Source organism: Eublepharis macularius, chromosome 14, assembly GCF_028583425.1.
Source record: "Eublepharis macularius isolate TG4126 chromosome 14, MPM_Emac_v1.0, whole genome shotgun sequence".
NCBI lineage: Eukaryota > Metazoa > Chordata > Lepidosauria > Squamata > Eublepharidae > Eublepharis > Eublepharis macularius.
The window spans coordinates 50,750,661-50,776,806 of NC_072803.1; the positions used below are offsets into that span (position 1 = coordinate 50,750,661).

A 26,146-nucleotide genomic window follows, 5' to 3' on the forward strand; every position below is an offset into this window, starting at 1 on the left:
AAACATTGTCATTGACCTCCATTCTTCATTCTCAAATGTTTGCACTCTTTCCCCATAGTGCTCTGCTTAGGCCTGGTTCTGAACATTAGGTTCAATGCATCAGTGCTCCTTCCCAGCCAAGATTTCTTTTTGGGTCCTATGATTACAGAGAGCCCTGATGCAGTTGGAGATTTTGATAGACAAGGAAGATAAGAACCTGGCTGAACATGACAGCCACCTTGTAAAGACTTGTGAGAATGCTATTGATAGATTTTGCGTGTGTGTTTTTTGTGAAATCTGAAAACAGAAATGAAGGCGTAACTTTTACAAAGAACAGAGGGATGGAGGTGAGAGCCTCTTGGAGGCTGGACTACTCTTTCATGGAGTAAGCTCCTGTCACTGATCTCATTCTTTTCTAAGATCCACCACTAAGGCCTTTGAATGGAGGATCTCAGTGTTTTTTAATGGATGGAATGGTGGCTTTGGGATGTAGACTATCCTAGCTTAAATCCTTGGTCAGACTCCATCCATGTGGCATTAGCTTCTCCAGATTTTCTTAGCATAACCTACCCAAGAAACTACTTATGGGTGTTTTATCCCATTGAGTCAGGGTGCACCTGATTTTCAAGCACTGTCAAAGCTAAACAATGGTAGGCCTGGATCATTTTAAACTGGATATTTCTTGCAAGAGCTTCCCAAGGAAACAAATAGGAATGCACAGATTTTCTCATTTTAATTCCATTTTTTTTTTTTGTTCCTAGGGTTAACTTTGCCCTGCGTTTCACTTTTATTTAATTCTGGTCTAACTAGGATAATTTCTAAAAACAACAACAACAACAACTCTGGCATTAGAGCCCATTTAATTTGCCACAGCTCTACATTCCTTCAATGCATCTCAATTTCTCCCACTGGGTCACTGGTCCACACGTGCATTGATAAAACACCGCTAAAGCACAATCATGCTGATGCATTCATACTGATGATGCATTCATTGAAATTTTTTGTGGGTTTTTTTTGTGATCCTCACATGCACTTCGGAGCATTGGAAAACCACCACACACAAAGAATCCTGATGCAGTTATATGCACGGTCACATCAAAATGCCTTTTTGCACTGTTTTATCAAGGCTGACATACAATGTTGGTAATGAAGGCAGGAGGAGATGCAAATGAACTGAACAAATTAAAAACAGCAGCTAACTGCATATGTCCTGGGCTCTGTACAACATTCCGCTTTTAAAAAATGGAACAATGGCTCATTTCCACGTAGGAAATCACATAATTCAAAGCCTCCAGATCCAAGAAGAGACTTAGTTAAGGAGAATTTTCGAAGCTTTCCTCAGTGTAATAAATGAGGAATAATAAAACAAGGAGATACATTGATGCCTGTCCTTGGGACAAGATGGCAAAGGCATCTGAATTAACCATCACCTGCCACTTCTCTCATTTTGGTCCTCTGAGAGACAGAAAATAAACATCAAGGAAAAGGTAGGATGGAGTCACATTAGTGGATGCATCAGTAGCCAGTGATGAGGGAAGCCATGGTTGTTTTGGCAAATGGATGGCATGAAAGTTCTTCCAGAGGAAAGAAGAGAGGAAGGAGAAAGAACCTCTTGGTTGCATTAAAATACCTGTTAGAGCAACAACACTTAAGGGTCGGGTTTGGCGACCGAAGGCAAAGCCATAAAGGACAACCTCATAGCCAATGCCGGTAATAAGGCCTCTAAGGGTCAGTTGGCGCTGAGTTCCTGAAAGGAGGAATTCCTGGGGGTCCAGCAGTTTGCCAGAATCCACCACGATTACTAGAAAGCTGTCAAAGGCATTCTCTGAGGCCATCCAGGACACTGTAAACCCATATGGATTAATTCCTGAGACAGTGAGGTTTTCCAGTGGAGGAAGGGCCTCTAAAAGAAGGGAAAGGTTCAAGAAACACAAGACTCTGCATTAGATACAGCTGCATGCTCAACTCAGCATAAATCACAGGTCTTCAGAAAAGAGCCAGCAAATATTGGGATATTGACAAAGGGCATCAAAGAGTTTTTAAAGTATCATACATAAGATTTTGAGTTGATTTATATATGCTGGGAGGGCTATAGCTCAGAGGCTGAGCACTTGATTTGCATGCATATAGTCCTTGGAAACCCTGGATAACTGCTGCTACTCAAAGCAGACAATACTGTGAAAAAAGGACTAGTGCTGACTCGCTAGAGGCAGCTCCACATGTTCATAAAAGTACATCACTTACAATCTCTGTGGCTTGCAAAATCTGTGAACTGCTCACTTCACTTACAGCTGCACCCTGTGGTATAGTTTATAGCAGCTGTCTAAAGAGTTATTAGAACAACAATAACTTTGTAAAGTTCCTCAGTGCTTTCATGCATGCATGCTTCACTCACAGGTGCAATGCATCATGGCTATTGTAGTTTGAAGAATTGTAAATGATACAGTGCAGCTGTCAGAAAAATGAGTTGGTATCTTGTTTATGTGACTGTTCACTGACTATAATGCACATGCAAGGCACATGATGTGTTGCTCTTGTTCATGCAGCTTTTTCATGTGACTATTGCTGATCCATTGTCATGATGCATTGCCATTGTGAGTAAAGCATAACACCCTCAGTTTGTATTAGACTGTTGCTATGGTTGACCAGTTAGAAACCAATCAAACAGAGATCTTTGTAAATTCCAGAAATCGAGTACATCTTGGTGAATCTAAAATTATGCCCTCCTGAAATCTGTTTTAGCAGAAACCAGCAAGAAATTTTGCAGAAGCCCTGATGAAACAAATGGGAGTTAGGGCAACAGGGCTTGCTGAGAACAAAGTGCCTTCACTGTGATATGGCAGAGAGGCAACATCTTATGTGGGATCATAACAAGAGTTACGTGGATGCCATAATTACAATCTACCCATTGCCCACGTGGCGTGGAACTGTTAAAAAAATAGCTACTGGACTAACAACTCTTTATTAGAGATGGGCACGAAACGGAAAAAATCCGAACCATTTGCCCCTGGTTCGCAAACTGGTTTGTTTGGTTCGTGAAAACGGCACATCCGGGTCAGAAATTCATCACTTCCGGGCTAGCAGAAGGTCACTTCTGAGTCAGCAGAAAGTCTGCAGGAAGTCCATCCCCTGTTGCCTAGGAAACTGATTGACTGACACCAGGCTGTCTGCAGTCACAAACCAAAAAATGAACCAAACGAACCAGCCTAAAGTTTGTGGCGGTTTGTCAGAAATGGGATCTGATGAACCGCGGTTCGTGAACCATGAACCGGCCTGGTTCGTGCTTAATTTTGGGTCGTATTTTGGTTTGTGCCCATCTCTATGCTTTATATGAAAGCTCTCCTCTTTGCTGGATTTGGACAGTAAGTTGATTGGCAAATATTCAGGGATCATTAGGCAAGTTCTTTTAAACACAGGTCAGAAATGTGATTTAAAAGCCACAATGACTTTTAAATGGGTACCTGTCATCACCAAAGAGATGAGGGGCTCAGAGGGGCCCCCTCCCGTGGTTGTGCCCTGAATGTTAATGTCATATTCTGGGTAATCTACCAGGCCTGAGACGGCAGTGTCATGAGCCTCCCCTGACACTGTAAGCTTCTGTGATTCATGATCTGAATACGGATCTCTGTCATTTACAGCCAACTTGACAAAAGGTTCATCTCTTGTGGTCCAGGAGAGGTTGAAGCTGTTGAAGTTAGCATTTGTGAGTGTGAGCATATGCAGCTGTGACTTGACCTCTGAAGGAAAGGGAACACAAGTGGAAAGACAAGTGTTATTTGTGAAGCACTGTGTGGCAGACAATTAGGGGTATCTCTTACACACAAATAAAAAATAACCTTGCAAGCCACACATTGGCTTGTTACTGCCAATCTCATGATGACAATAATTTAAAGTGAACAAATCAATTCATCCTTCTCTTGAAAATCTACCATGAGTGTGTTCTTATACACAGAACCATGCACCACATTCTGGTAGCAAAGAGACATGGTGCTTGGCGGATGGATGCAGGACTCATGCAAGATGCATGGCTGTGTAAAGTAGCCCTGAGTGACCCCAATTAAGGATCCATGCTGGAACTGCCTGCATGCTGTCAGCAAGTGACAGGCAATACTTGCATGGTTTCATAATGCTGAAGACGCATGAAACTGAATGAGAACTCAAAAGCCCTTGAAGATAATGGGATTTGAAGTAGGAAGGAGACAGGCATGGTGCCACTGGAACACCAGACAAGATGAAAGGACAGTTTTCCCCCACACCTGTGCTTCATTCGACCATTTTCAAAACATGCTTTTGCATTCAGATCAAGTGTAGTACTTGGCCCTCAGAGGCTTCTGCATGCAATGCAAGTTGAGAGTGCCAAGCCATGCCACGTTTTGTGGGATCCTAGTTTCTTGGAGATGCCAACTGCTGTAAAAAATGCCCTTGGCATCCAACACAGAATGTATGTCATAATCAAAGTAAACATCAGCAGCAATGGCAGAAGTGAAATGGAACCTCAAGAAAGAGAAGAGCTTTATCTTTTGTCCTAACAACTAACATGATGTCATAATATATCCTAAGGCCAAGAAGAGAAGGCTCTTGACACTATTGAAAACTGCCATCCATGCAACATGTCCTCTGTCTGGTCAATACGTCACCATATTAAAATACAAGGTATTGAAAGATCTAGCCCCTATGGCAGATGTTTTGATCTTTGCCAAGAAAGAGAAAGTAAGATAGCATGCAAGATCTTTTCACAAGAAAGCCAAGCCATGGAGTAATCTGATCTCACAATGAAAAAAATGACAGGTAATGGAAGTTGAAGAGGGGTAGAATGATGGATACTGAAGATCAGATGTGAACGGCATTCCAGAAAGATGTCAACCGAAGTACATACACATATATGCACGTACCCAAACACATCTGCATATATATCTTATCTATATATACACACAGATAATAAAAAGAATGTGATGGAGATAAGAGAGTGTGTGTATATATAAAAGAACCAATCAGGGTTCCAGTCACTCAGCTTCCTTAATCTGGGGATGTGTTCACGGCATCAGTTGTCCTCCATCAAAAGCTCACTAAAATTCCAAGAAATGATCTCTCTCGACATTCCAAAAGGAGACAGGAAGAAATTTTCTTGGGGATTTTGTTTAGAACAAAACGCATCACAGAATAAAAAGCAAGCATTGGAGATGATATACCTGTGGTAGCCAGGGCTGTCAAGGTCTGGCTACTCTGCCCATCAGCCAGGCCATGAAGCTGGAGCGTATAATTAGAATTCGGTCTTAGATTGGTGAGGACAAAGCTTCGTATGTCCCCTGGTATTGTGTGCAGCTGGGAGTCCAGAGGCTGGTGTTGGGTGTTGCTAACATCTAAGAGAAAATATTCAAAGGCCATATCCTGTGCTTCCCATGTGAGGGACACGCTGTCAGAAGTAGTATTTGACACTGTGAGTTTGCTAAGAAGAGGTACAGCTACTACAAGGAGAAAAACAAATGGAAACACATTGGAATCAACACTGACATTCCCCCTCCCCTCCCGTTCAATACAATAAAGGATAAAACTTAAGACTGCAGAAGAAACAACCATTGGGAAACATTGCCTGTAAATGTATGAGTGCTTTCCGTATGTCCTGCCAAAATGGCAGGGAAATACCATGCAGTTCTAATGAATTCATAGATGAACTTGTATGATGTTTTTGACATCCTAAGGGATGTCTCTGGTTAAGGCCCCTTTCCAGGGCTCATTTTGAGGGGGAATGCGCAGGAACGCAGTTCCGGCAGTTCCCCAAAGAGGTCACATGTCAAGTGTCCCCGCCCACCTGATTCTCAGCCATTTTGGGCCCATTTCAGCCTGGATTGGGGCTGAAACGGCCCGGATCGGGCATCTGATGGGTGGTAGATGATGATGATGATGATGATGATGATGATGATGATGATGATAGATTTATATACTGCCCTTCAGGACAACTTAATGCCCACTCAGAGCGGTTTACAAAGTATGTCATTATTATCCCCACAACAAAACACCCTGTGAGGTGGGTGGGGATGAGAGAGCTCCAGAGAGCTGTGACTAGCCCAAGGTCACCCAGCTGGCTTGAAGTGGAGGAGTGGGGAATCAAACCTGGTTCTCCAGTTAGAGTCCCGCGCTCTTAACCACTACACCGAACTGGCTCTCTCACTCAGCACTCAGCAGCGGCCCAGCCCTGACCATTTTGGGCCCCTTTTTGACCATTTCTGCCATCTTGGGCCCAATTTTGGCCCTGAATGGCCAGGATTGGGTCCAAAACAGCCAGGATAGGTGATGTCAGGGGGCGTGGCATATGCAAATCAGTTATGCCAATGACACACTTCTGGTGATGTCAAGGGGTGTGGCATATGCTAATTAGTTTTGCTAATGAGTTATGCTAATAAGCCCCTCCAGCTCTTTTTCTATGAAATGACCCTTCAACAAATCTAGTTATAGCCTTTAAGTCCTTCTTTAAAGGATCCACCTACCAATGAACATCTCCGGCACAAGGTCCATTTCTCCGCCTATATCATCACCCCAGTCCACAGAATCACTCTTCCCCCCATATGAAACCTCCTGTTTGGAACAGTTTGTCCATAGGGATTTGTTAACTTTGTTTTATTGTTATTGCTTTCCTGTTTTGTTTTTATAAACTGCTTTGGAACTATTTGTTGTGAAATAGTATAGAAATCTTGCCCTGGATCCAATGACTCCCTTCCATAAAGTGGAAAAATCTTCTTCCAGCGGAGAGTATCTTCCCCCACTGTGCAAAATATTCCCTGCACATAGTAAAGCAACATGTCAGGAAGACGAGTTCTAGCTGAATCTTCTCCCTTGACACATGCAGAAAGGCTTTTGAGTGTAGGAGCAATCCAAAAGGTGCATCTCTACCTGCAATCTAAACAGGTGAAAGGTGACTATCCCAGGGCTTTCAAAACTTCCCATTTCCTTACAAACATAACTGAGAACAGAAATATTCCAGCAGGTCAAGAAGCCTATTTTTTCAACAAGTGTATGCCCCTCTAGGGATGTTCTTCATCAGAAGACCCAGAGAGAATAAATGGGGATAGACAGAACCCTGAAAAGAAGAACTGTTAGTGCACAAGACAGGATTATATACCTGTAGTTGCTGAAACACTTATTGCCTGAGTACGGAAGCCCCGCTTGAAACCATAGAGGTAGACAATAAAATCAGTGTTGGGAGATAGCCCTGAGATGTAAGCAGTCCTTAAATGGCCTGAGATGTTATATTCCACGGGCTCCAGCAACCTGTTAGAATCAATCAGTTCAATGATAAACGTCTCGAAGGCTCCTTCGGTGGCCGTCCAGGAAAGGTTGAAGCTCTCGGGGGTAAGGCCAGAAACAGTTAGATCGCTGACTTCTGGTTTTGTTGCTAAGGAGGGAAAACAATATTTTATTTTTTAGTGAGAGTTCAAGGTCTGTTGATTTTCTGTTGATCTTCAGGTTACGGATTTGCCAAGCAGGGGATGGAAGGCAGACACTGGCTCAAACACATACCAAGAAGAAAGACCAGTCAGAAGAGAACTATGGCACAAAACAAAAATATCATCCAGAGCCGCCATGCATGAAAGCAGAATGAAGTGAAGCTGTTTAGCAAGACAAAATTTCCTTCTGTTGCATTTTAAAGGAAAGACTGCATCAGCATCTGTTGAAGTCTTTTTAGATATACAACATCCTCTCCGACTGGTGAGCTGAACTAGACTAGTTTCCAAATTTCTGAAGGCCTCGTTGTTGTTTTTTGATAAATTCCAGAGGGGTAGCTAGAATTTGATTGCTACGGTAAAAATATCAGTCTTGTGCCCCCTTAAAGACTAAAAGTATACATTTTCCTGATGAAGTGGACTCTGCCTCATAAAAATATAGGCCTTATTATTTTCTTTTTGACACCATAGATCAGAGGACCCCAACATGATATCCATGGGTACCATGGCATTCACTGACACCTTTCCAGGGTTGTGCCAAGTGTTTTTTTTAGAAAGTATGCAGGACCAGCTGAGATTTTGCCCACCAAGTCTTCTAATTGGCCATTAGTGATTTGATTGGCTGTGCAGACCTTTAAAAACATTGCTTTGGCAGCCGCTAAATTGGTCTTCTATACTTTCCCATGGTCCCTCTGTACTTACAAACATGAAATTCATGAACTCATTATGAAACTCACGATGAAAGCATCAAGGAATGAATTGGAACTGTTTATCTTCTAAGGGGCTTCTTGATGCCATTCATTAAACCTTGGGGGATAGAAAATTCATGGTGGAGAGGTCCAACCATGGCTATTAGCCAGGATGGCTAAATGAAAACCTCCATGTTCAGAGGCTATCTACCTCTGAATCCTTGTGGCTGGGTGTGGCAACAAGAAGGCAAGCATCTCACTGTCCCTGCCATGGGCCTTTTGGGTCATCTGCCTGGCCACTGTGCAAAACAGGGTCCTGATCTAGAAGGACCATTGGTGTTACCCAGTAGGGTGCATTTGAAGTTCTCAAAAGTCTAGATGTTAGATCACAATGGAAACATCAAAATTAGCAATACTTATGAAGTTGGGGGCTCAAATCTCTCTGTAAGTTTTTCTCCAGGAAAGTTCATGCTGGGGTCTTTATTTGTGATTATTTCTAGGTTCTACCAAAGGAGCAGAGATGCGGATGGCAGGACTTAGCTCCAGGAGGGAAGCTTCTGTCACCAGTAGTTTAACACAAGAACGCTTTGAGCTGCCTTATACTGAATCAGACCTTGGTCCATCAAGGTCAGTATTGTCTGCTCAGACTGGCAGCAGCTCTCCAGGGTCTCAGCCAGGCAGAGGTCTCACAATCACCTTTTAACAGGTGATACCAAGGATTGAACCTGAAACCTTCTACTTGCCAAGCAGATGCTCTACCACTGAGCCACTGAAACCTTCTACTCGCCAAGCAGATGCTCTACCACTGAGCCCCATGTTTTAAGTTTAAGCTCATGCAGCATGCTAGCACTCTGCATAGTTACTTTAATTCCATCGGAACGACAGTTTTCCTTCTCTATGGGCGGATCCATGCATGCATCAAGAAAGGAAATGGTACAATATTGAAGTGACGGAGTGACCTGCACCATTTGAGGCTGCAATTGGGAGGACCCGTTCTGCCACCTCCAGACTGCACCACCCCAAGCTGATAAATGAGTCAACGAGGCCTGGACCTTTAAGCCTTAGAACAGGGCAAGCTTGGAGAGAAATGCAACTGTGTGGCAGGGGAAACTGAATGGAGGTTTGCCACAGCGTGAATTAAAACAAGCAAATGGAGAAGAAAGAGAACAAAGCAGAAATTATGAGGCACTTGTCAGAGATGAAATCCTCATTTTTCTCCAAGAGGAAACTGTGTCTCGAATATGTTTTTTTCCATGGAAAAAGTAATGACATGTTATAGCAAGCTTTTCAGAAGAGACATGCACATGCATGGAAGACTTTAATTCTTTGGACTGCACTTTGCAACTAGCATGAATTTTAATGTTTTATTTACACGAAAGTGTTCGCAACGTGTTAGAAATGCAGCAGGATTTTCATTGCAAGAAACAAATGAATAATAAAGAGAACTGTAGGAAATTCAAAACAATAAGATATTATAATGAAAATCAAGGTAGTATCCTTTCCAGACCGAGGTTTTATTTGGGCTGAAATGATCAGAGATTTAACTTCAGCCAGTGCCCAGCTCTGGACATACATACTAGTGAGTGATCAACTCAAACCACCCCACTGATTTAAAATGAGGGATTCTAGGCTGCAAAAGGTGACTTCCACAGAGTCCGGGTTCATTTACTTGTATTTTAGAAACTGAATGCTGCTAAGAATATTTTTCAAGATCAAATGGGGGGGGGGATCTTACTAACTTTGTTATAAGGGGGGAAAGGAAAGGGGAGGGAAAACAACATGTTAATTGGTGTCCCCACGGGTCTTTCTGGAAAACAATTCTGAAGCATAAGAGAGATTTTCATGAGATGAACTGTTCAAGTTATATTAAGTTCGCTGATCATTAGAAAAAAGGTGGAGAAAATTTGAAGTGGATGTCTCTCTTTTCTGTAAAGGAAAGAATTGGGAGCAGGGGAGATCACCAAAGAAGGAAGGGACTTGAACTAGATGGATGAATATAAAAGGGTACCTGTGATGGATTGAACCCTGATGGGTTTTGTCCTGTAGCCCTGAGTTACACCATAGAGGGTGACAATGTACAAAGCATTTGGCTGGAGGCCAGCAATGTCCACAGACCGTAAGCTGCCCAGAACAGTGAGATTCTGCATGACTTCGGAGTGGTTCGACTCCTGAACCTGAATGATAAAGTTGTCATAGGTCCCTTCTGCTGTAGTCCAGCTGACCTGGAATCCATCCCAGTGAATGTCAGAGACTGACAAATTCCCCAGCTCAGGTTCCTTCTCTAGATAAGGACAAGAGAGCCAATCAGTTAATCAGAGCGCAGGCCGAAGGAGAGATAAGGAGCCGTCCAATTGTGTTCATGATAATAAGTCCTACTCGTGGTCCATTATGTATTTATGAGCTTGTCTCCTTTTCACTTATACACACAGAGAACCGTAGCCTAAGGTTTCCAAAGCTCGGAAACACTGCCAAGAAAACAGGTGTAAATTATGTCAACTGTATGCCAGCAGTAAGTTGCAGGACCTAGAAAGCAATGGAGGGGCTGATTTCCACTGAAATACTTTTACAAGCATTTGTTACGCTTCTCATGGAAGGATTGTTACCAGGGCTTTTTTTCAGTGGGAACATGGTGGAATGGAGTTCTGGCACCTCTTGAAAATAGTCACGTAGCCGGTGGCCCTGCCCCCTGATCTCCAGACAGAGGGGAGTTTAGATTGCCCTCTGCACAGCGGCGCAGAGGGCAATCTAAACTCCCCTCTGTCTGGAGATCATGGGGTGGGGCCACCGGCCATGTGACCATTTTTGCCAAGGGCGATTTAAACTTTTAAAAACTCCCCCCTTGTTCCAGCTGACCCAAAGTGACATCATTGTGCGGTCCTGAGTTCCACCACTGAGTTCCACCACCTCTTTTCCCAGAAAAAAAGCCCTGATTGTTACCACCACTTTACGAAGCCCATTGAAAATGCAACATTTGCTCCTCCAACAATGCTTTTACAGGAATGCAGCCATCAGCAGCCTCTTGGCTTGTTTTGCCTCTGCCTGTCTCCAAAAGACAGGGAAGACAAATCACTGATCAAAAGAAGGAGAAACAAAGTAGGCCAGCCAGTGCAAGGGGGAAGTTTGCCTTTTTAATTTTTTGTAAAACAAAACCCTCTTCAATAAAATTCAATTTTAAAAAAGAAGACAGGAGATATTTTGGATGGGATGACTTTAGGGATGCTTCCAAAATTCTCCCCATCCCAATTTCTTCTCTGATTTTGAAATTAATTCAACCAGTCTTTTTTCTGAACCAGTAACTTGGTGATCCTCCACTGCCTTCCTCATTTCTAAGGTTGGAATAGAGATGAAGATAATTTCCGAAGCATCCCGAGTCAAATTGCAACAAAAAAGTGGAAATAAGCCCATTACAGCCATCCTTGGGAGAAATCATTTGACTAGTCCAGACTGATTCTCACAGCACCGTAAAGTACCAGGGAAATAGAAATTATCCTACATACTATGGTGACTACCTGGACTGCTAAAGGGCAGTAATAAAAATCACCTTTAATTTCAAGAAAAATAAATGAAGGATGCAAAGGTAGCAATGAAGTGCTGGAAAATGGGTTATCCCTCTTGGAACTGCACTACATCAGACTGGAGAGACTTCTCCCTCGCAACAAAACCTCTCTAAAACCCATGACTCCATTCACGGACCTTTTTTTAAAAATGTAAACATTCAAACATAAAATAATCAATCGGCATGCTGAAGTGGTGCAGTCCTAAAAGTGATATAGTCCCTTAAGTCTGTACCACTTGTAGCTCTGAATACATCATCTCTGATACTCATCTTTAAGGATAAGTAAATGTTCCCTGTTTCCTTTTTAAATATTTGTCTATATTTTTGTCACCAGTTCCAGTTCTCTGCTTTGTGCTGTTGGTTTTCAACATTCATTTGTACTGTTCATACATGCTGTACAGAATTTACCCACACAGTTATGCCATTTATGTTTATCATCAGGCTCTTTTTTTTCTGGGAAAAAAGGTGGTGGACCTCAGTGGGCTGCCCTCAGCAAAAATGGTCACATGGCTGGTGGCCCCGCCCCCTGATCTCCAGACAGAGGGGAGTTTAGATTGCCCTCTGCGCCGCTTGGTGGTGCGGAAGGCAATCTAAACTCCCCTCTGTCTGGAGATCAGGGGGTGGGGCCACCAGCCATGCAACCATTTTCAAGAGGTTCCAGAACTCTGTTCCACTGTGTTACAGCTGAAAAAAAGCCCTGTCTATCATAAACATATGATGTGGAATGCTGCTTTGGTGGTGGAAGGTGCCATCAAATCATATCTGACTTATGGTGACCCCTGGTGGGGTTTTTGTGGCAAGAGAATAACAGAGGTGGTTTGCCATTGCCTGCCTTTGCAACCCTGGTCTTCTTTGGAGGTCTTGCATCCAATTACTAACCAAGGCCAATCCTGCTTAGCATCTGAGACCTGATGAGATTGGGTTTACCTAGGCTACCCAGGTCAGGGCAGAATGCTGCTTTACTGATGTTGAAAAAAATCATACATCCTACAGGAATAATTCAGTGTTAAAATAAAGACTCATGGGGTTTATTTGCACCAGAGAGAAATTAATCAAAACAGGGATTTTGCAGGTTGAAACAGCAAGGATGAGAAATCTGAAACAACACTACTAGTATTTTTCTTTCTCAGAAGACATTGTTTCCATGCAAATGCTATAAATATCCAGGGATTTTGGGTTGGGGGGGGGACTCTGCTATTTGCATGCATGTTATAAATAGCAGTCAGATCAAAACTCCATGCACAGTGGCAAAGAGAGGATCGATGCTATGTCTCCAGAGCATGCAGATGTGGGGAAATCCATGCATTGTCATAATTCTTAAAGTCTCATTCCAGTGGCAATTATTCAGGCAGGTTGACTCTCATATAAAAACCTTGAAGAACAACACTTTTTCGTTTGAGAACAAGCAAAATAATGAAAACAGGAGATAGGTGGCAATGTTTTCAAGTGATCCCAGGAAATGGATAGATGGTATAGCAATATTACAACAGCTACACAGTTCTAGAATGGTCCGGTGTAGGTTTGCCAACTCTAGATTTGGGGGTGGATCCTAGAAAGGGTGGGTTTGAGGAGGGAAGAGACCTCAGTAGAGTGTAATGCCATAGAATCCACCCCTATACAAAATTTTTCGCCAGGGGAACTGATCCCTGCAGTCTGAAAATCAAATTGTAATTCTAGGAGATCTCCAGGCCCCACTTGGAGGTTGGCAAACCTAGGCCAATGCCTGGCATGGAGCCATCAAGGAGATCTGACATAAACTGCCTTTGAGTTCCATGTAGGAAGAAAGGTGTGATAGAAATACAATAAATAACTAGTTACGTTCCTGAGAACCTTAAAAGCTTCTCAAGATTTCTTCAGTGAGAAAACTGTGGCAGTTTGAGAACTACTGAAGTACAATAAAAGTATAAAAGAGAGGGGTGACTTTACCGGGGGAGGAAGAGAAATGTGAATTTATAAGCAGTTAGATTAATTAATTGATTGAGATATATATAGATATGTAAAGGTTAATTGATAGAATATTGATAGAGAATAATTAACGGTTTAAACATGAGGATTGAGTAATTAACAATATTTTTTTTTACTTGATAAGACTTATATGCACCAAACTGAATGTATAGAAGAGTTAAAATGACTGACTATGTGATGAGTTATATAGAAATACTATAAAAAGAAGAAATGATTAATATAGAGAGAACAAATCAAATTGTTTGATTTAAATGTGGGAAATTTTTATGGTTTATGACATACAGAAATATTCAAAACTGGAAAATGGGATAAATTGTTTATCTAAAGAAGTATAGTTTGGATGTTTAGTAAGTAAAAGAGTTAAAGATGTACTGCTTAATATAATGGAGAATATATATTTGTTTTAGATAGAGGAAATTAATAGAAGTAAGGGAAAAGGGACAGAGGGTGGGAAAGCTGTTGGAAGTCAACAAAAGGGGGGAAAGGGAGGGGGTTAGAAACGAAAAATTAGGGGATAATTGAATGCAATGTAATGTAAAAATATTAATGTTCTAACCCAATAAAAATTTTACAAAAAAAAAAAAAAGATTTCTTCAGTGAGTAGATCAATAACGATCAGTGAGCTTCCCTAAAAACCCTCTTCTTCTGATGTCTCTCTGTAATGTACAGCTGCAACAGAGAGTGTTTTAGTGAGTGGAGGTTTCCATCTTGAAAGAAAAAACTGCTGGCCAACATACATCCCCCTAATTCTAGAATTCACAGTCACCTAATGGAATTGATGGGCGGTAGACTCAAGAAGACAAATCCATAATTTAACTTGTGGATTTCTCTTCTACAATTTTTACAATGCCACTCCCCCTCCCCCGCACCCGGTTTAGATGATGGACCAGACAAAGTCATGCCAGCAAGGTCAATCATGTTTAGTGGCCAAAATGTAGGTGTGCCAACTCTGGATCAGGAAATTCCTGGAGATTCGGGGGTGGATTCTGGGAAGGGCAGGGTTTGGGGAAAGAAGGGATCTCAGCAGAGTATAATGCCATATAGTCCACCTTCCAAAACAGTCATTTTCTCCAGGAGAATTGATCTCTGTAGTCTGGAGATCAATTGTAATTCCAGGAGATCTCGTCCTGATCCCACTTAAAAGTTAGCATAATCCCTACCAACATGGTTAAATGGAACCTTCCTGTACAGCAGCAGTATATCTCTGAATATCTATGGGCAACAAGAGGGGCTTCAGCATCCATGCAGCAGTCACTAAGGTGTGGCCTTACCTCATTGCAATCTGTACGCTCCACATCCAATAAAAAACTAGTTTTGGTGGAACTAAGTTCCATTAACCATCTTTGCCTCTTTTCCAGGTGCAACTATACATCTAGGGACGGCTGCAGACATTTGTAGGACACAGTTATGTCCACCACCTCCAAAGGGAGGAGCAACTGGAAGACACAACAATAACTTGGTTCTCTAGGAGCCTGCTTCCTCCAACAGAAGACAAAGTGAAGAGAGGTACAGTCACCCAGTAGGGACTACTGCTGGATGTGTGGCATGATGGGAAGAGGATTCAGGGTGGCTGTTGATCCTCATTCCACTATGTTAGAATTATTAATCATAGCAAAATCACAGGAGAAAATAAGTCAAACATCATGCTTAGTTTGCCTGTTATTAATCTCCTGCGATTCAGTATGCATGCTGACATTGTGGCAAGAGATGGCACAGAGTTCTTGCTAATATAGCAGAACAGAGTTCTTGCCAGTATAGCAGAACAGAGTTCTTGCCAATACAGCAGAACAGTGGCATCTCAAGCATGCACGATAGCCTCTAGCCAAATGTCGATGCTTAATTAGGCCCTGTGCATATCTGTTAATCATGATCAGGTTCTCCATGTGGAGCTGCATATATTCAACGCATGCAAATATACAGTAAAGGGATTTTTAAATAAAGAAAACTTGTCACCATTTTCCATGCCAAAGGATGGGGGGGGGGAGTTGATGTTGAGTACGTAGGTTGACTTGCATCTTGGATGGATGCAGTGAACGGATCCATTTAGCATGCATGGAATGGATCGATTCAGGCAACACTCACAGTATGACAATAAGGTTGTGTACATTCATTCTGGAAGAACAGCTAAATTAAACCATAGGAATGAAGGAAAGGGCAGGCATTACAAATGGGTATGTGGAAACATCAAAGCATTCATTGTTCTGATACCACTAAATGGAACTGGGTGGCTCCATTCTGCAGTGAGCATTATGGCCAAAGAATGGTTATTTTGCAATCCAAGCCATGCACCTCTGCCAGACAACCTCTTAAAGTTACAGTGTGGCAGCAGTATGGCCTTTTTCTCTAGAGGCTTACGATTCCTTTCCTCTTTCTTTTCTTCTCTCAGCTAATCCTGAAACAGTAGAGTCCTGGGCACATGGTGCCTGAGACTCAGGCCCTTTTGTGCGTTTTTGCACGTAACATAATATTAATTATTGAAGTGGGGGAAGGAAGTGAAGCAGAAGCTTCCAGAGAGCCCTCCCCCTTTCCAGGTAAGATTTGGGATTGGGAAAGAGAATGGAGGGAAATGGGACAGAGACTATTTCATGGGCTTGTTAGGATGCCTGGATCGGAGCCATATGTGAGCTTCTCTGAGCTTTCTAAAGAACAAGATATAAATACAATAAATATGAGAAATGCCCAGGTCTAGAGGAGGGGATGGTAGCCAGACGCAGCAGGTAGATTAATAAAGAACAAATGCAAGCTGAAGTTAAAAGTTACTTGGATGAACAACAGATACAGGGCTGTAAACATTCCTTCCAGAGGAGAAATTCCTATATTTATTATCTTCTAGTCTAAGTAAACCCCGTCAGCTTATGCTGGCTCTGTATATAGCATATGTTGCCCATATCGAGGCTTGGAATGGCCCAAAGAATTCCATTACAATTCCTTGCTGCTATTTTTACGGGGAGGGGGGAGATCATGCTGACTCTGGAGGGAAACCTGGTTTTATTTTCTGTATTAACCTTTCTTCCCTCTAGAGAGGTTGATATGCTTTGGGGAAGCACAGGTCCCACTTTAACTAAATAAATGTATTGATGGCTTCCCATTTTGGGTCAGGGAGGATCAATGATATCCAGAGTTGGGTGAACATTACCAGGCTCTGCCCCAAAGGGGCTCACCTTTCCCCAAAACTGCATTTAATCAGCATGACTATATAACAGGGCTGATGAGAATGGTAGTTTTCTTGGTTTTCTGATCAAGCTTGGGTGACATGGAAGACTACAATTCCTGTTAATCTCAGCAGCATGTCATTTTTGAGAGGGGTGATTTTCAGGACAAACAGGCCATAGTCATAGCCTGGGAAATACCTGGATATTTGGGGGTGGTGGTGAAGTCTGGGAGTTGGGGTTGGGAAAGGGCTGGAGCTCAGCAGGTTATGATGCCCTAGAGTCCACCCTCCAAAACAGCCAATTCCCCCAGAGGAACTGATCTCTGTTCTGGAGATCAGTTGGAATTCTGATCCCCACCTGGAGATTGGCAATTCTAGTTGGCTACCACATCCTTGGATACTGCTAGGATAAGAAAACTGACAAAGAGGGGGCAGACACCCATATACACCTTTTGCGAGTGTCCCTTTGATCACTTGCAAAAGGTCAATTTGTGAGCCATTTACAGGCAGGTCAAAATTCAAAGGGGCCTGTTCCCGACTTAAAAACAGTAGAAGCTTTTTGCCTTGGCTCCTTATGTTTTAATAAGCTCCAGTGACATCCATGGGACAATGAATTGCAATTCATTTGTCCCATTCATATCAATGGGACTTAAGCAGGAATGTTATGGATTTTTGCAGCCCCACCATTTCATTTCTTTTCCTTCTGGACATGAAACTGTTGTGTTTTTATTGTTGCACTGTTTTTTCTCACAACAGTTTTTTCCGTTACATTTAAACCAATTGAATCCTATTTTTGCATTGACTGGGTGAAAATTTAAAAGAAATGAGTGAACTGAGAAAGTGAAAAGGCTCACAGCGATGTATGATTTTTTTTAAGTGAAAAAGGGCATTTATATACATTCCCTATCCTCCTCTGGATCAGAGCTTGGAAGCCTAAATTCATACAGACTTTTTTTTTCCAGGGGGGTGGAACCGTTTCTGCTTTGGCTTCCATTGGATACTTCTGGGGATTTCATCTAAGAATCAAAGACGCCAGTTCAGGCCCTGTGTGGGTTATTCCATGTCTCTTGGCTGCTTGGAGTTCAGGGCAAAGTTCTCCCTCAAGGACAACAAAGAACTTGATGTCATGGAAAGTCAGAGGTTGACATCATGTCTTGTATGATTTGGCTCAGGATGGAAGGTTCTCTCCCTTGTGATGGAGACAACAGAGACGACAGAGGGGAAGGATTGAGTCCTTGAGTCACACCTCCCCATGTATTTCTAGGCCTGTGTTTTTAATAGTCTGGCTCCTGATGCTTACTTATTGGGACAAGAACAACTTCTCTGTGGGGAGGAAAGACTAGATAGAATGTTAGCTAACCAGATTTGTTTGCAAAGGGTTCCCTTGTTATTGGCTCTTCTAAGTGGAGACCTCGGAATAGTAACTCTGGATGAACAAGCATTAAAAAGGAAGCACAAAAGAAAGAGAAGTCTTAGGGGATTTAGGCTCTGATCCCAGAAACCCAGCTGCTAAAGCACACAAGAGGATCTTCATGGCTTCTTTTACACCCTCTTTGCATATTTCCTAAGCAACTTTGGACATTCTTGATCAAGAAAGAAAACTATGAAGGATGACAGCTTTCTGCAATCCTTCCAAGCCCACGTATAGCTCTAATGGTTCTCATGTTCTCTGTCTCCCTTGACTGCTAGCCTTCCCTACGTGCCTGAATATTTCTTTCATGTGAATGGCCTCCCAGGATTTATAGCACATGGATTTTGGACTTTAATGCAATACGTAATTTACAGTAAAATCCTAAGCAGAGTTTCTCCAGGCTAAGCCAATTGATTTCAACAGTCTTAGACTGGAATAACTCTGCTTAGGATTTCACTGTTAGTTAAGAGGGACTGTTTGCCTGCAGGATTCTGGTTGTAAGAAATGTGTTGGCTCTGGAACTCTCAACTAAAGCTCCTTCCCTTACTTGTGGTTTCTAAAAGCTTGAAAATAGGGAAGTTGTGCAATGTGGGCTAATTTGAAGAAATCCACAATTCTCTTCTCTGGATTTGGGAAATGAGATGGAAATGCTGGGATGAAAAAAACAAATGTTACCAATCAGTTCTTTATGCTACGTCTGTTCCCCTCACCCCAAATCCTATATTTCAATTCTAAAATGTAACAAAGTGAGGTGTGGGGATTTCTGGAAGATCCAGATGGTTATTTATACAGTAAAAACTTGTAAATTTATAAATAAGGGGCCTTTGATCTCTTTGCTTCCTCTTCGGAGTCATAAATTGTTAGAACTGGAAATGAGTTCTTGTGGTTGGGTGAGGAAAGCACATTTTTGGACAGCTATTCCTCAGCATATACCCAATTCCAATGGAATACTAGCTAGCCTGATTTCATCAGATCTTGGAAGCTCAGCAGTGTCATCCCTGCTTAGTACTTAGATATGAGACCACCAAGAAACTAGTTCAGGGTTGCTACTAGAAGCAAGCATGAACCGGGAAAATGGCAGTTTGTTGTGGTATGTGGTTCGTTGCATTTCATGAACCATGAACCACCATGAACTTGCTCGGTTCACAAACTGGTTCATTTGGTTCATTGGTTCATCACTTCAGGGGCTGCAGACAGTCTTCAGAAAGCCCATCCTCACATTACCTAGGTAACAGATTGATCAGTGCCAGGCTGTCTGCAGTGATGAACCCAAAAAACAAACCATACGAACTGCTCTAAAAATCATAGCGGATCGTCATGGTTTGTCAGAAATGAGCTCCGATGAACCTCTGCTTTGCGAACCAAAAAAAATGGCCCGGTTCATGATGAACTTTGGTTCATATTTTGGTTTGTGCCCATCTCTAATTGCTACACATTGACAGGCAATGTCAAACTACCTCTGTTTGTGTCTTGTCTTGAAAACTCCATAGTGTCCCCATAAGTTAGCTGCAATCTGATGTCTCTTTACACACACACATTCCTTAGTACATAACCTTTGTTTGTAGCTAACTTGTAACCATCAACAGGAAGTGAGCTTTTTGTCTGTGATGTTTTCGATCACCCAGTGAATGGGCTGTGAATGACTATCTGCAGAGTGAATTTCTAACAGTTTACTAGCCGATTTCCTTGCTCCTGTTACATATAATAAACCAATCCTGCTAAGAGGAAAGGAGAATTTTTCCACTCCTGTATTTCTGAGTCAAAACTGAGGTCATCAACCAATCAGGAAAGAAGACACCAGGCCTTCCCTTGGAGCTTTAACTGCACCTTAATTTTCTGAAATCAGCAGGTCCTTTCTGTCAAAGAAGATAATCAGCTTTTCCCCTTCCTGATCAAAGATCAAGTTGTGGTTAAAGAGAGAAAAGCATGACCCGAAGTGTGACAAAATGAGACTTGTTGGTCCTCCTCAATTCAAGGAGACACAGTGCCCAATTCAGTACACAACTGTGGCACATGTAAAGAAGGGGTTTAAACCTCCCCCCATTCCATTTTCCCAACCAGCAATGGTCCAGGAGGTGTGCTATGTGGCCTGTAGGGGAAACCCATATGTAGACCTGTTCATTTTCCCAACAGACCAAATTGCACCATGTGTCAGGTCAGGTTGCGAGGCTAAAACCATGCATGCCACAGTTGTGATCTAGTTTGCATGCTGCAATAGGTCAGAGGCAACTTGATGGCACATAACACACACAAGTGGGAAAATTGAGGAGAGCTTCAAGCAACTCACATGCAACTATTACACGGGATGCAGTGTGCAACCCTGGACCCATTTTTTTTCTCTGTAATGTATGAATACCACTATTTCACACTGATTCTCAAGATAATCCTGCCCCCCCCCCCAGAAAAGGGCAGAAATATGGACAAACTTGGCTGTCCCCTCATGTCTCTGACCCTTTGGAAAACACGATTGTTGTCAAAGCAAGCAATGAAATCAAAATTATCTCTGTTCTTCATTGACTGCTTAAGTGCAGGTTGCAATAGAGGTTGACCAGAAGATGAGAGAGAGAGAAAGAGAGATCATAGCTAACCCCCTGTTTACCCCATGGTTGTCCTATAGGATTGCATTGGCACTGCAGGGAAAAGACAAAATTGGTCATTAGATGGAAACATAGGAAAGGAGCTGAAATGAATGGGGTGGGGGATACTCAAGCAATTTCTCCTCATTCATATTTGCTTGCCCAGTTAGACTGTATAATGTACTGTTGACTGATCCTGTAGTGTTCTACTGTGGCTGAAAGAAAGACTGTTGAGAGAGATTGATACTGAAATTCACAAATGATACGGTATATCTGGCCAAGAGGCAGCTCCCGTTTCAAATCTGGTCCTTTCCTATCCAAAATGGAAGAAAATCCCATTCCCAACAGCAGCATAGAGGAAAAGAAGAGGTGCATGTTATTTGACTCTGCCTTATACAGAAGTAGACCTTTGGTCCGTTTAGCTCAATATTGTCTACTGTGATGGAAAATGACTCTCCAGAAAAAAAAAAAGGTTTCCTGGGATCAGCTGTCTGAAGCAGAGATTCCAGGGACTGAACCTGGTACCTGTTGCATGCCAAGCAGGTACTCTACCACTGAGCTGTGACCTCTCCCTTTCTCAACGCACATTTTTGATTGAACTCTTGTCCAACCTCATTGTGTACCCATCAACTGGAGTTCACTACTTGCATCTGATGAAGCAAAATCTGGCTCATAAAACTTGTGCCAACAGTATATTTGATAGTCTTTAAGGTCCTTTGTTGCAAAGCAACAAACTGCTAGGAATGAGCCACATTTTCCTCTGTCCCCTTTTCAGTATTTCTGGTAAGATCTCAAATGAAGGCCAAACACTTAGGTTTGGAGGACCTCACAAATGTCTTCTGGTAGTGTCCCCCCGTGCTGGGGCTCCTCACTCTGCCTATCATCTACAGGGCAGCTGATGTTCGCTTTGGGATAGACAAGCAAATCCTCCCTTTCCTCAATGGTGGTGTCTCCTCCTCTTACCATGTGTCCAAGTTTAAACACTGGGCTATCTGAAGAAGTGAGTAGTGACTCACGAAAGCTCCTAATGAAATAAATGTTGTTCACCTTTAAGATGAATGACACTGGAATTCTGCTTTAGTTTCTTGGTTACAACAGACTAACATGGCTAGTGGTGGTGAAGAGTACCCTCAAGTCATAGCTGACATGACAACCTCTGCTGGGGTTTTCATGGCAGGAGTGGTTTGCCATTGTCTGCCTCTGCAGCTCTGGTCTTGTTGGAGGTCTCCCATCCAATTACTAACCAAGACTGACCCTGCTTAGCTTCTGAAGTCTGACGAGATCAGGCTCACCTGAACTGTCCAGGTCAGGGCTACAACTTTGCAACTGGCTAAACGGACCCAAGGTCTCACTCGATATAAAAGCATCATCATCTCATCGGTGGGGGGGGGGGGGATTGAGACTGATTGAGGGGAAGGAACAAACTGAAATGATTCAAGCCAAACCGCTGCACATACCAGTGGAACCGGTCACAGTGGAAGGCTTGCTCTTGTGTCTTCCTTTCTCGGCCACGAGGCTAATGGCATACTCGGCACCAGCATCGAGTGACCTTAAGATGTGAGATGTGCTATCTGCTGGAATCTCTATTTCATTCTTCCTCCCCGTGGGGGTCACATAAGTAAGGCGATAGCGGTCAAATTTGGCCAGGGGTCTTTTCCAGCGCAAGAGGAGGGTTGTCTCTGTAGGGTCGCTGACTTCCAAGTCTTTGGGATTATCCAGATCTACACACAAGACAATATTCAAAATGATTTATGATCCTTTTTTAAAATAAATAAATAATTTTTAATTTATTCCAATAAAAAAAAAACAATGACAATCTTACAGAGCAGATTACCATACTACCTTATACAGATCTTACTTGTTAAGTTAGCAAAATGTAACTTCGATGAATACGAAAGGAATATGGAGAGCCTTCGTTCTTTAAAAGTTTTTCCAGTACCAGATACCACTTATTCAGGAAATTTGACTCTGGCATCGGATACTCATATGATCTCCTAACATCTGCTATTTTGTTAAAGATAATATAATCCCACAGGCACATATACCACTCCTTTATCTCTGGTAACTGGGGGGCCTTCCAGTGAGAAGCAATTACTTTTTTTGCTACCAATAGTAGCATTACAATTAGGTTTTTCTGTATATTGGGGATATCTAAATCTGGCAAAACATTCAACAATATTGACTGTATCATACGTGGGATTGTAGGTCCAGTAATATAAGTAATTTGTTGCACAACCTTTTCCCAAAATTTAAAAAAACACCACCAACAATGAATGTAGGTTCCCTCCCCTCAACAACCCCGCCAACAACGAGAACTATATCTCAGATTAATATGCGCTATTTTATGATTTATGATCCTGAATGGGGATGATGTACAAAAATCCTCTTGGCTAACTTCAGACAGATGCCAAATAGAAAAGAAGAGCTTGCACCATTTGGCTTCCTTTGAACGTGTCATTTGGAACATAGTATAAGCTCGTGGTGGGCAGGTGGCTGCCTGAGATTTAGACCTGGCCCACTGAGAATCACCACTTAGTGCTACTTTTACCAACTAAAAAAATGGTTTAGCCTCAGCCAATCTCCTCTTCATAACTGGCTTCAGGACAGAGAAAACTGCCAGAAAAGCACAACGCCTAAACTATCCACCCACCAGTTTCCGAGTATTTTGGGGTAAGCAGAGAATCAGTTAGAAGTGTAAATTGGGGAGCCATTAAGAATTGTAAGAGGGGATTTGGGTGATGTCATTTATTTATTTATTTACTTTTCATTCATTAAAACATTTCTACCCCTGCCTTTCCTCTGGGCTCAAGGCAGCTTCCAAGGAGCTATTAAAACATTACAGATTAAAATCAAATACCAACCCCCTTCAAAAGATCCTTACAATTTCTCTCACCACACGCACCCAGTTCTTTAAGATACTCTAAACTCTCAGGGGGTTGAGCAGACCAATTTCTTCATCAGCCCTCCTTTAACTGATCCTCATCATTCAGTGTGCTTGATCCGCAATACTCATCAAATTGTTTGTTATTTACAAACTGTATTTTTCTGCATATCGGGGGAGTCACAGTATTATGTAAAAAAATCTCTTCTTTGATTTTAGGGTTCTTGGTCCTGCTGTTCCCACAACCGACATGACTTACCCACTTTATTATGAGTAATCACATATTGGGGATGTGTGAGGAATTGCTGTGTGGGCCGTGAGGGGTAAACGATTTGGAAATTTCCTTTTCTAATTCTCCATCTCCCTCTGTTTTGTTTTCCTTTGATCATATCAGCATCTTATGCTTCTGGTCACATGCTCAGTCCTTTCTTTTTGGCATAGTGATGCTGAATTTAATAATAATTGTATGCCATCAAGTAACAACGGACTCCTGGTGACCCCAGACCCAGAGGGTTTTCAAGGCAAGCAATGTGCTTTCCTCCACATAGGAAGCCCAGTCTTCCTTGGTGGCCCAAGTACAAACGGTGGCTCCCATCCAAGTACTAACTGTAGCTGACCCTGTTTAGCTTCCAGGTCCTGAGAAGACTGGGATAAGCTGGGCTATTCGGGACGGCAGTGGTGAACATAAGTAACAATTTAAACACATTGTCGAAGGCTTTCACGGCCGGAGAACGATGGTTGTTGGGGGTTTTCCGGGCTGTATTGCCGTGGTCTTGGCATTGTAGTTCCTGACGTTTCGCCAGCAGCTGTGGCTGGCATCTTCAGAGGTGTAGCACCAAAAGACAGAGATCTCTCAGTGTCACAGTGTGGAAAAGATGTAGGTCATTTGTATCTACTCAGGAGGGGTGGGGTTGAGCTGAGTCATTCTGTAAGAGTTTCCCAGGGTGTGGAATGCTAATGGCGGGAGGCTTCACTGTAACCTGAGGAGGTTCTTTTGCATATGGATTGGTGCTTGATGTGCTAATCTTCTCTGCAGGGCTATTGTCGGGTGTGGAGTGTTTTGTTGGCCTGGTGTTTTTCAGAACTGGAGCCCATGCTCTGTTCATTCTTAAGGTTTCTTCTTTCCTGTTGAAGTTTTGCTTATGCTTGTGAATTTCAATGGCTTCCCTGTGCAGGGAAGCCATTGAAATTCACAAGCATAAGCAAAACTTCAAGCAAAACTGTGCAGGGAAGCATAAGCAAAACTGTGCAGGGAAGCCATTGAAATTCACAAGCATAAGCAAAACTTCAACAGGAAAGAAGAAACCTTAAGAATGAACAGAGCATGGGCTCCAGTTCTGAAAAACACCAGGCCAACAAAACACTCCACACCCGACAATAGCCCTGCAGAGAAGATTAGCACATCAAGCACCAATCCATATGCAAAAGAACCTCCTCAGGTTACAGTGAAGCCTCCCGCCATTAGCATTCCACACCCTGGGAAACTCTTACAGAATGACTCAGCTCAACCCCACCCCTCCTGAGTAGATACAAATGACCTACATCTTTTCCACACTGTGACACTGAGAGATCTCTGTCTTTTGGTGCTACACCTCTGAAGATGCCAGCCACAGCTGCTGGCGAAACGTCAGGAACTACAATGCCAAGACCACGGCAATACAGCCCGGAAAACCCCCAACAACCATCAATTTAAACACAGTTTGCAGTAGTTTCTGCTACGCTCATGCCTACCCGTTGCAGCATTAATCGTGGCAGGAGCACTCTCTCGGTCCTGCTTCACAGCAGTCACACCAATGCCATATTCTGTTCCAGGCCGCAGACCTAAATAAAAAGAAAAGAGCAACACCTACAATGAATATGCAATTTTGGGCCTAAATCCCACCTCATCCCTACTTACTAGGGACAGCCCCTCTTTTCTTGGCCCCATCCGTGATAAGTCATTGCCCCAGTTTAGCCCAGTTTTCACCTCAAGAGAATGTCTTTTGGATGAGAATGTCTTCTGAATGGCTATTATACCACTTTCAGCCTTTCTGGGGTCTCTCAAAAAGGATTGTCAGAGTGGCTGGATGGTTGCACCTTGTCTCTAGAGTACATGCACATTCCTGAAACTTTGGAGGGAGGAGCCCATGGGCAAGGGCCACAACCCCTGACAATCTCATCCTAATTGTGAAGGGGAAAGTCACAGGCAGAAATATGTTTCTCATTGAAACCAGTGGGAACAAGGGATGACTTGTTTCACCGCTCTGTCATTACACTATTACGTAACCTAAACAACATCATTAACTATTGGATCATTAATGACCACAGCCCCATGGCTAACAGCACTTGGCTACTGAGTGTCTAACAAGTCCTTATCAGCCACTGTTAGCCAATCAGCACCAAAGAGCTGTCAGCACCCCGGTGCCTCTCCCACCACCTTCTGACAGCAGATGGTAGTGGAGGTAGCAGGAAAGCAATGACGAATGAACAGTATCCATCCATCCATCCATTGACCCCATT

General features: G+C 42.7%; 1 protein-coding gene across 5 annotated transcripts in view; it reads right to left on the reverse strand.

Moving 5' to 3' along the window:
* The window catches only part of TNC (tenascin C), a 118,248-nt gene that overhangs the window by 43,155 nt on the left and 48,947 nt on the right, over positions 1–26,146 (reverse strand). For 2 of the 5 annotated variants that reach the window (XM_054997614.1, XM_054997613.1), the window contains exons 9-10: positions 25,379–25,468; positions 22,224–22,487 (exon numbers count right to left, since the gene is read on the reverse strand). In XM_054997614.1, the coding sequence (XP_054853589.1) occupies positions 22,224–22,487; positions 25,379–25,468 (354 nt within the window). Of the gene's footprint in view, positions 1–5,168; positions 5,445–7,096; positions 7,370–10,115; positions 10,389–22,223; positions 22,488–25,378; positions 25,469–26,146 lie in introns of all 5 variants that reach the window. The other 3 variants (XM_054997610.1, XM_054997611.1, XM_054997612.1) reach the window with 3 other exon arrangements.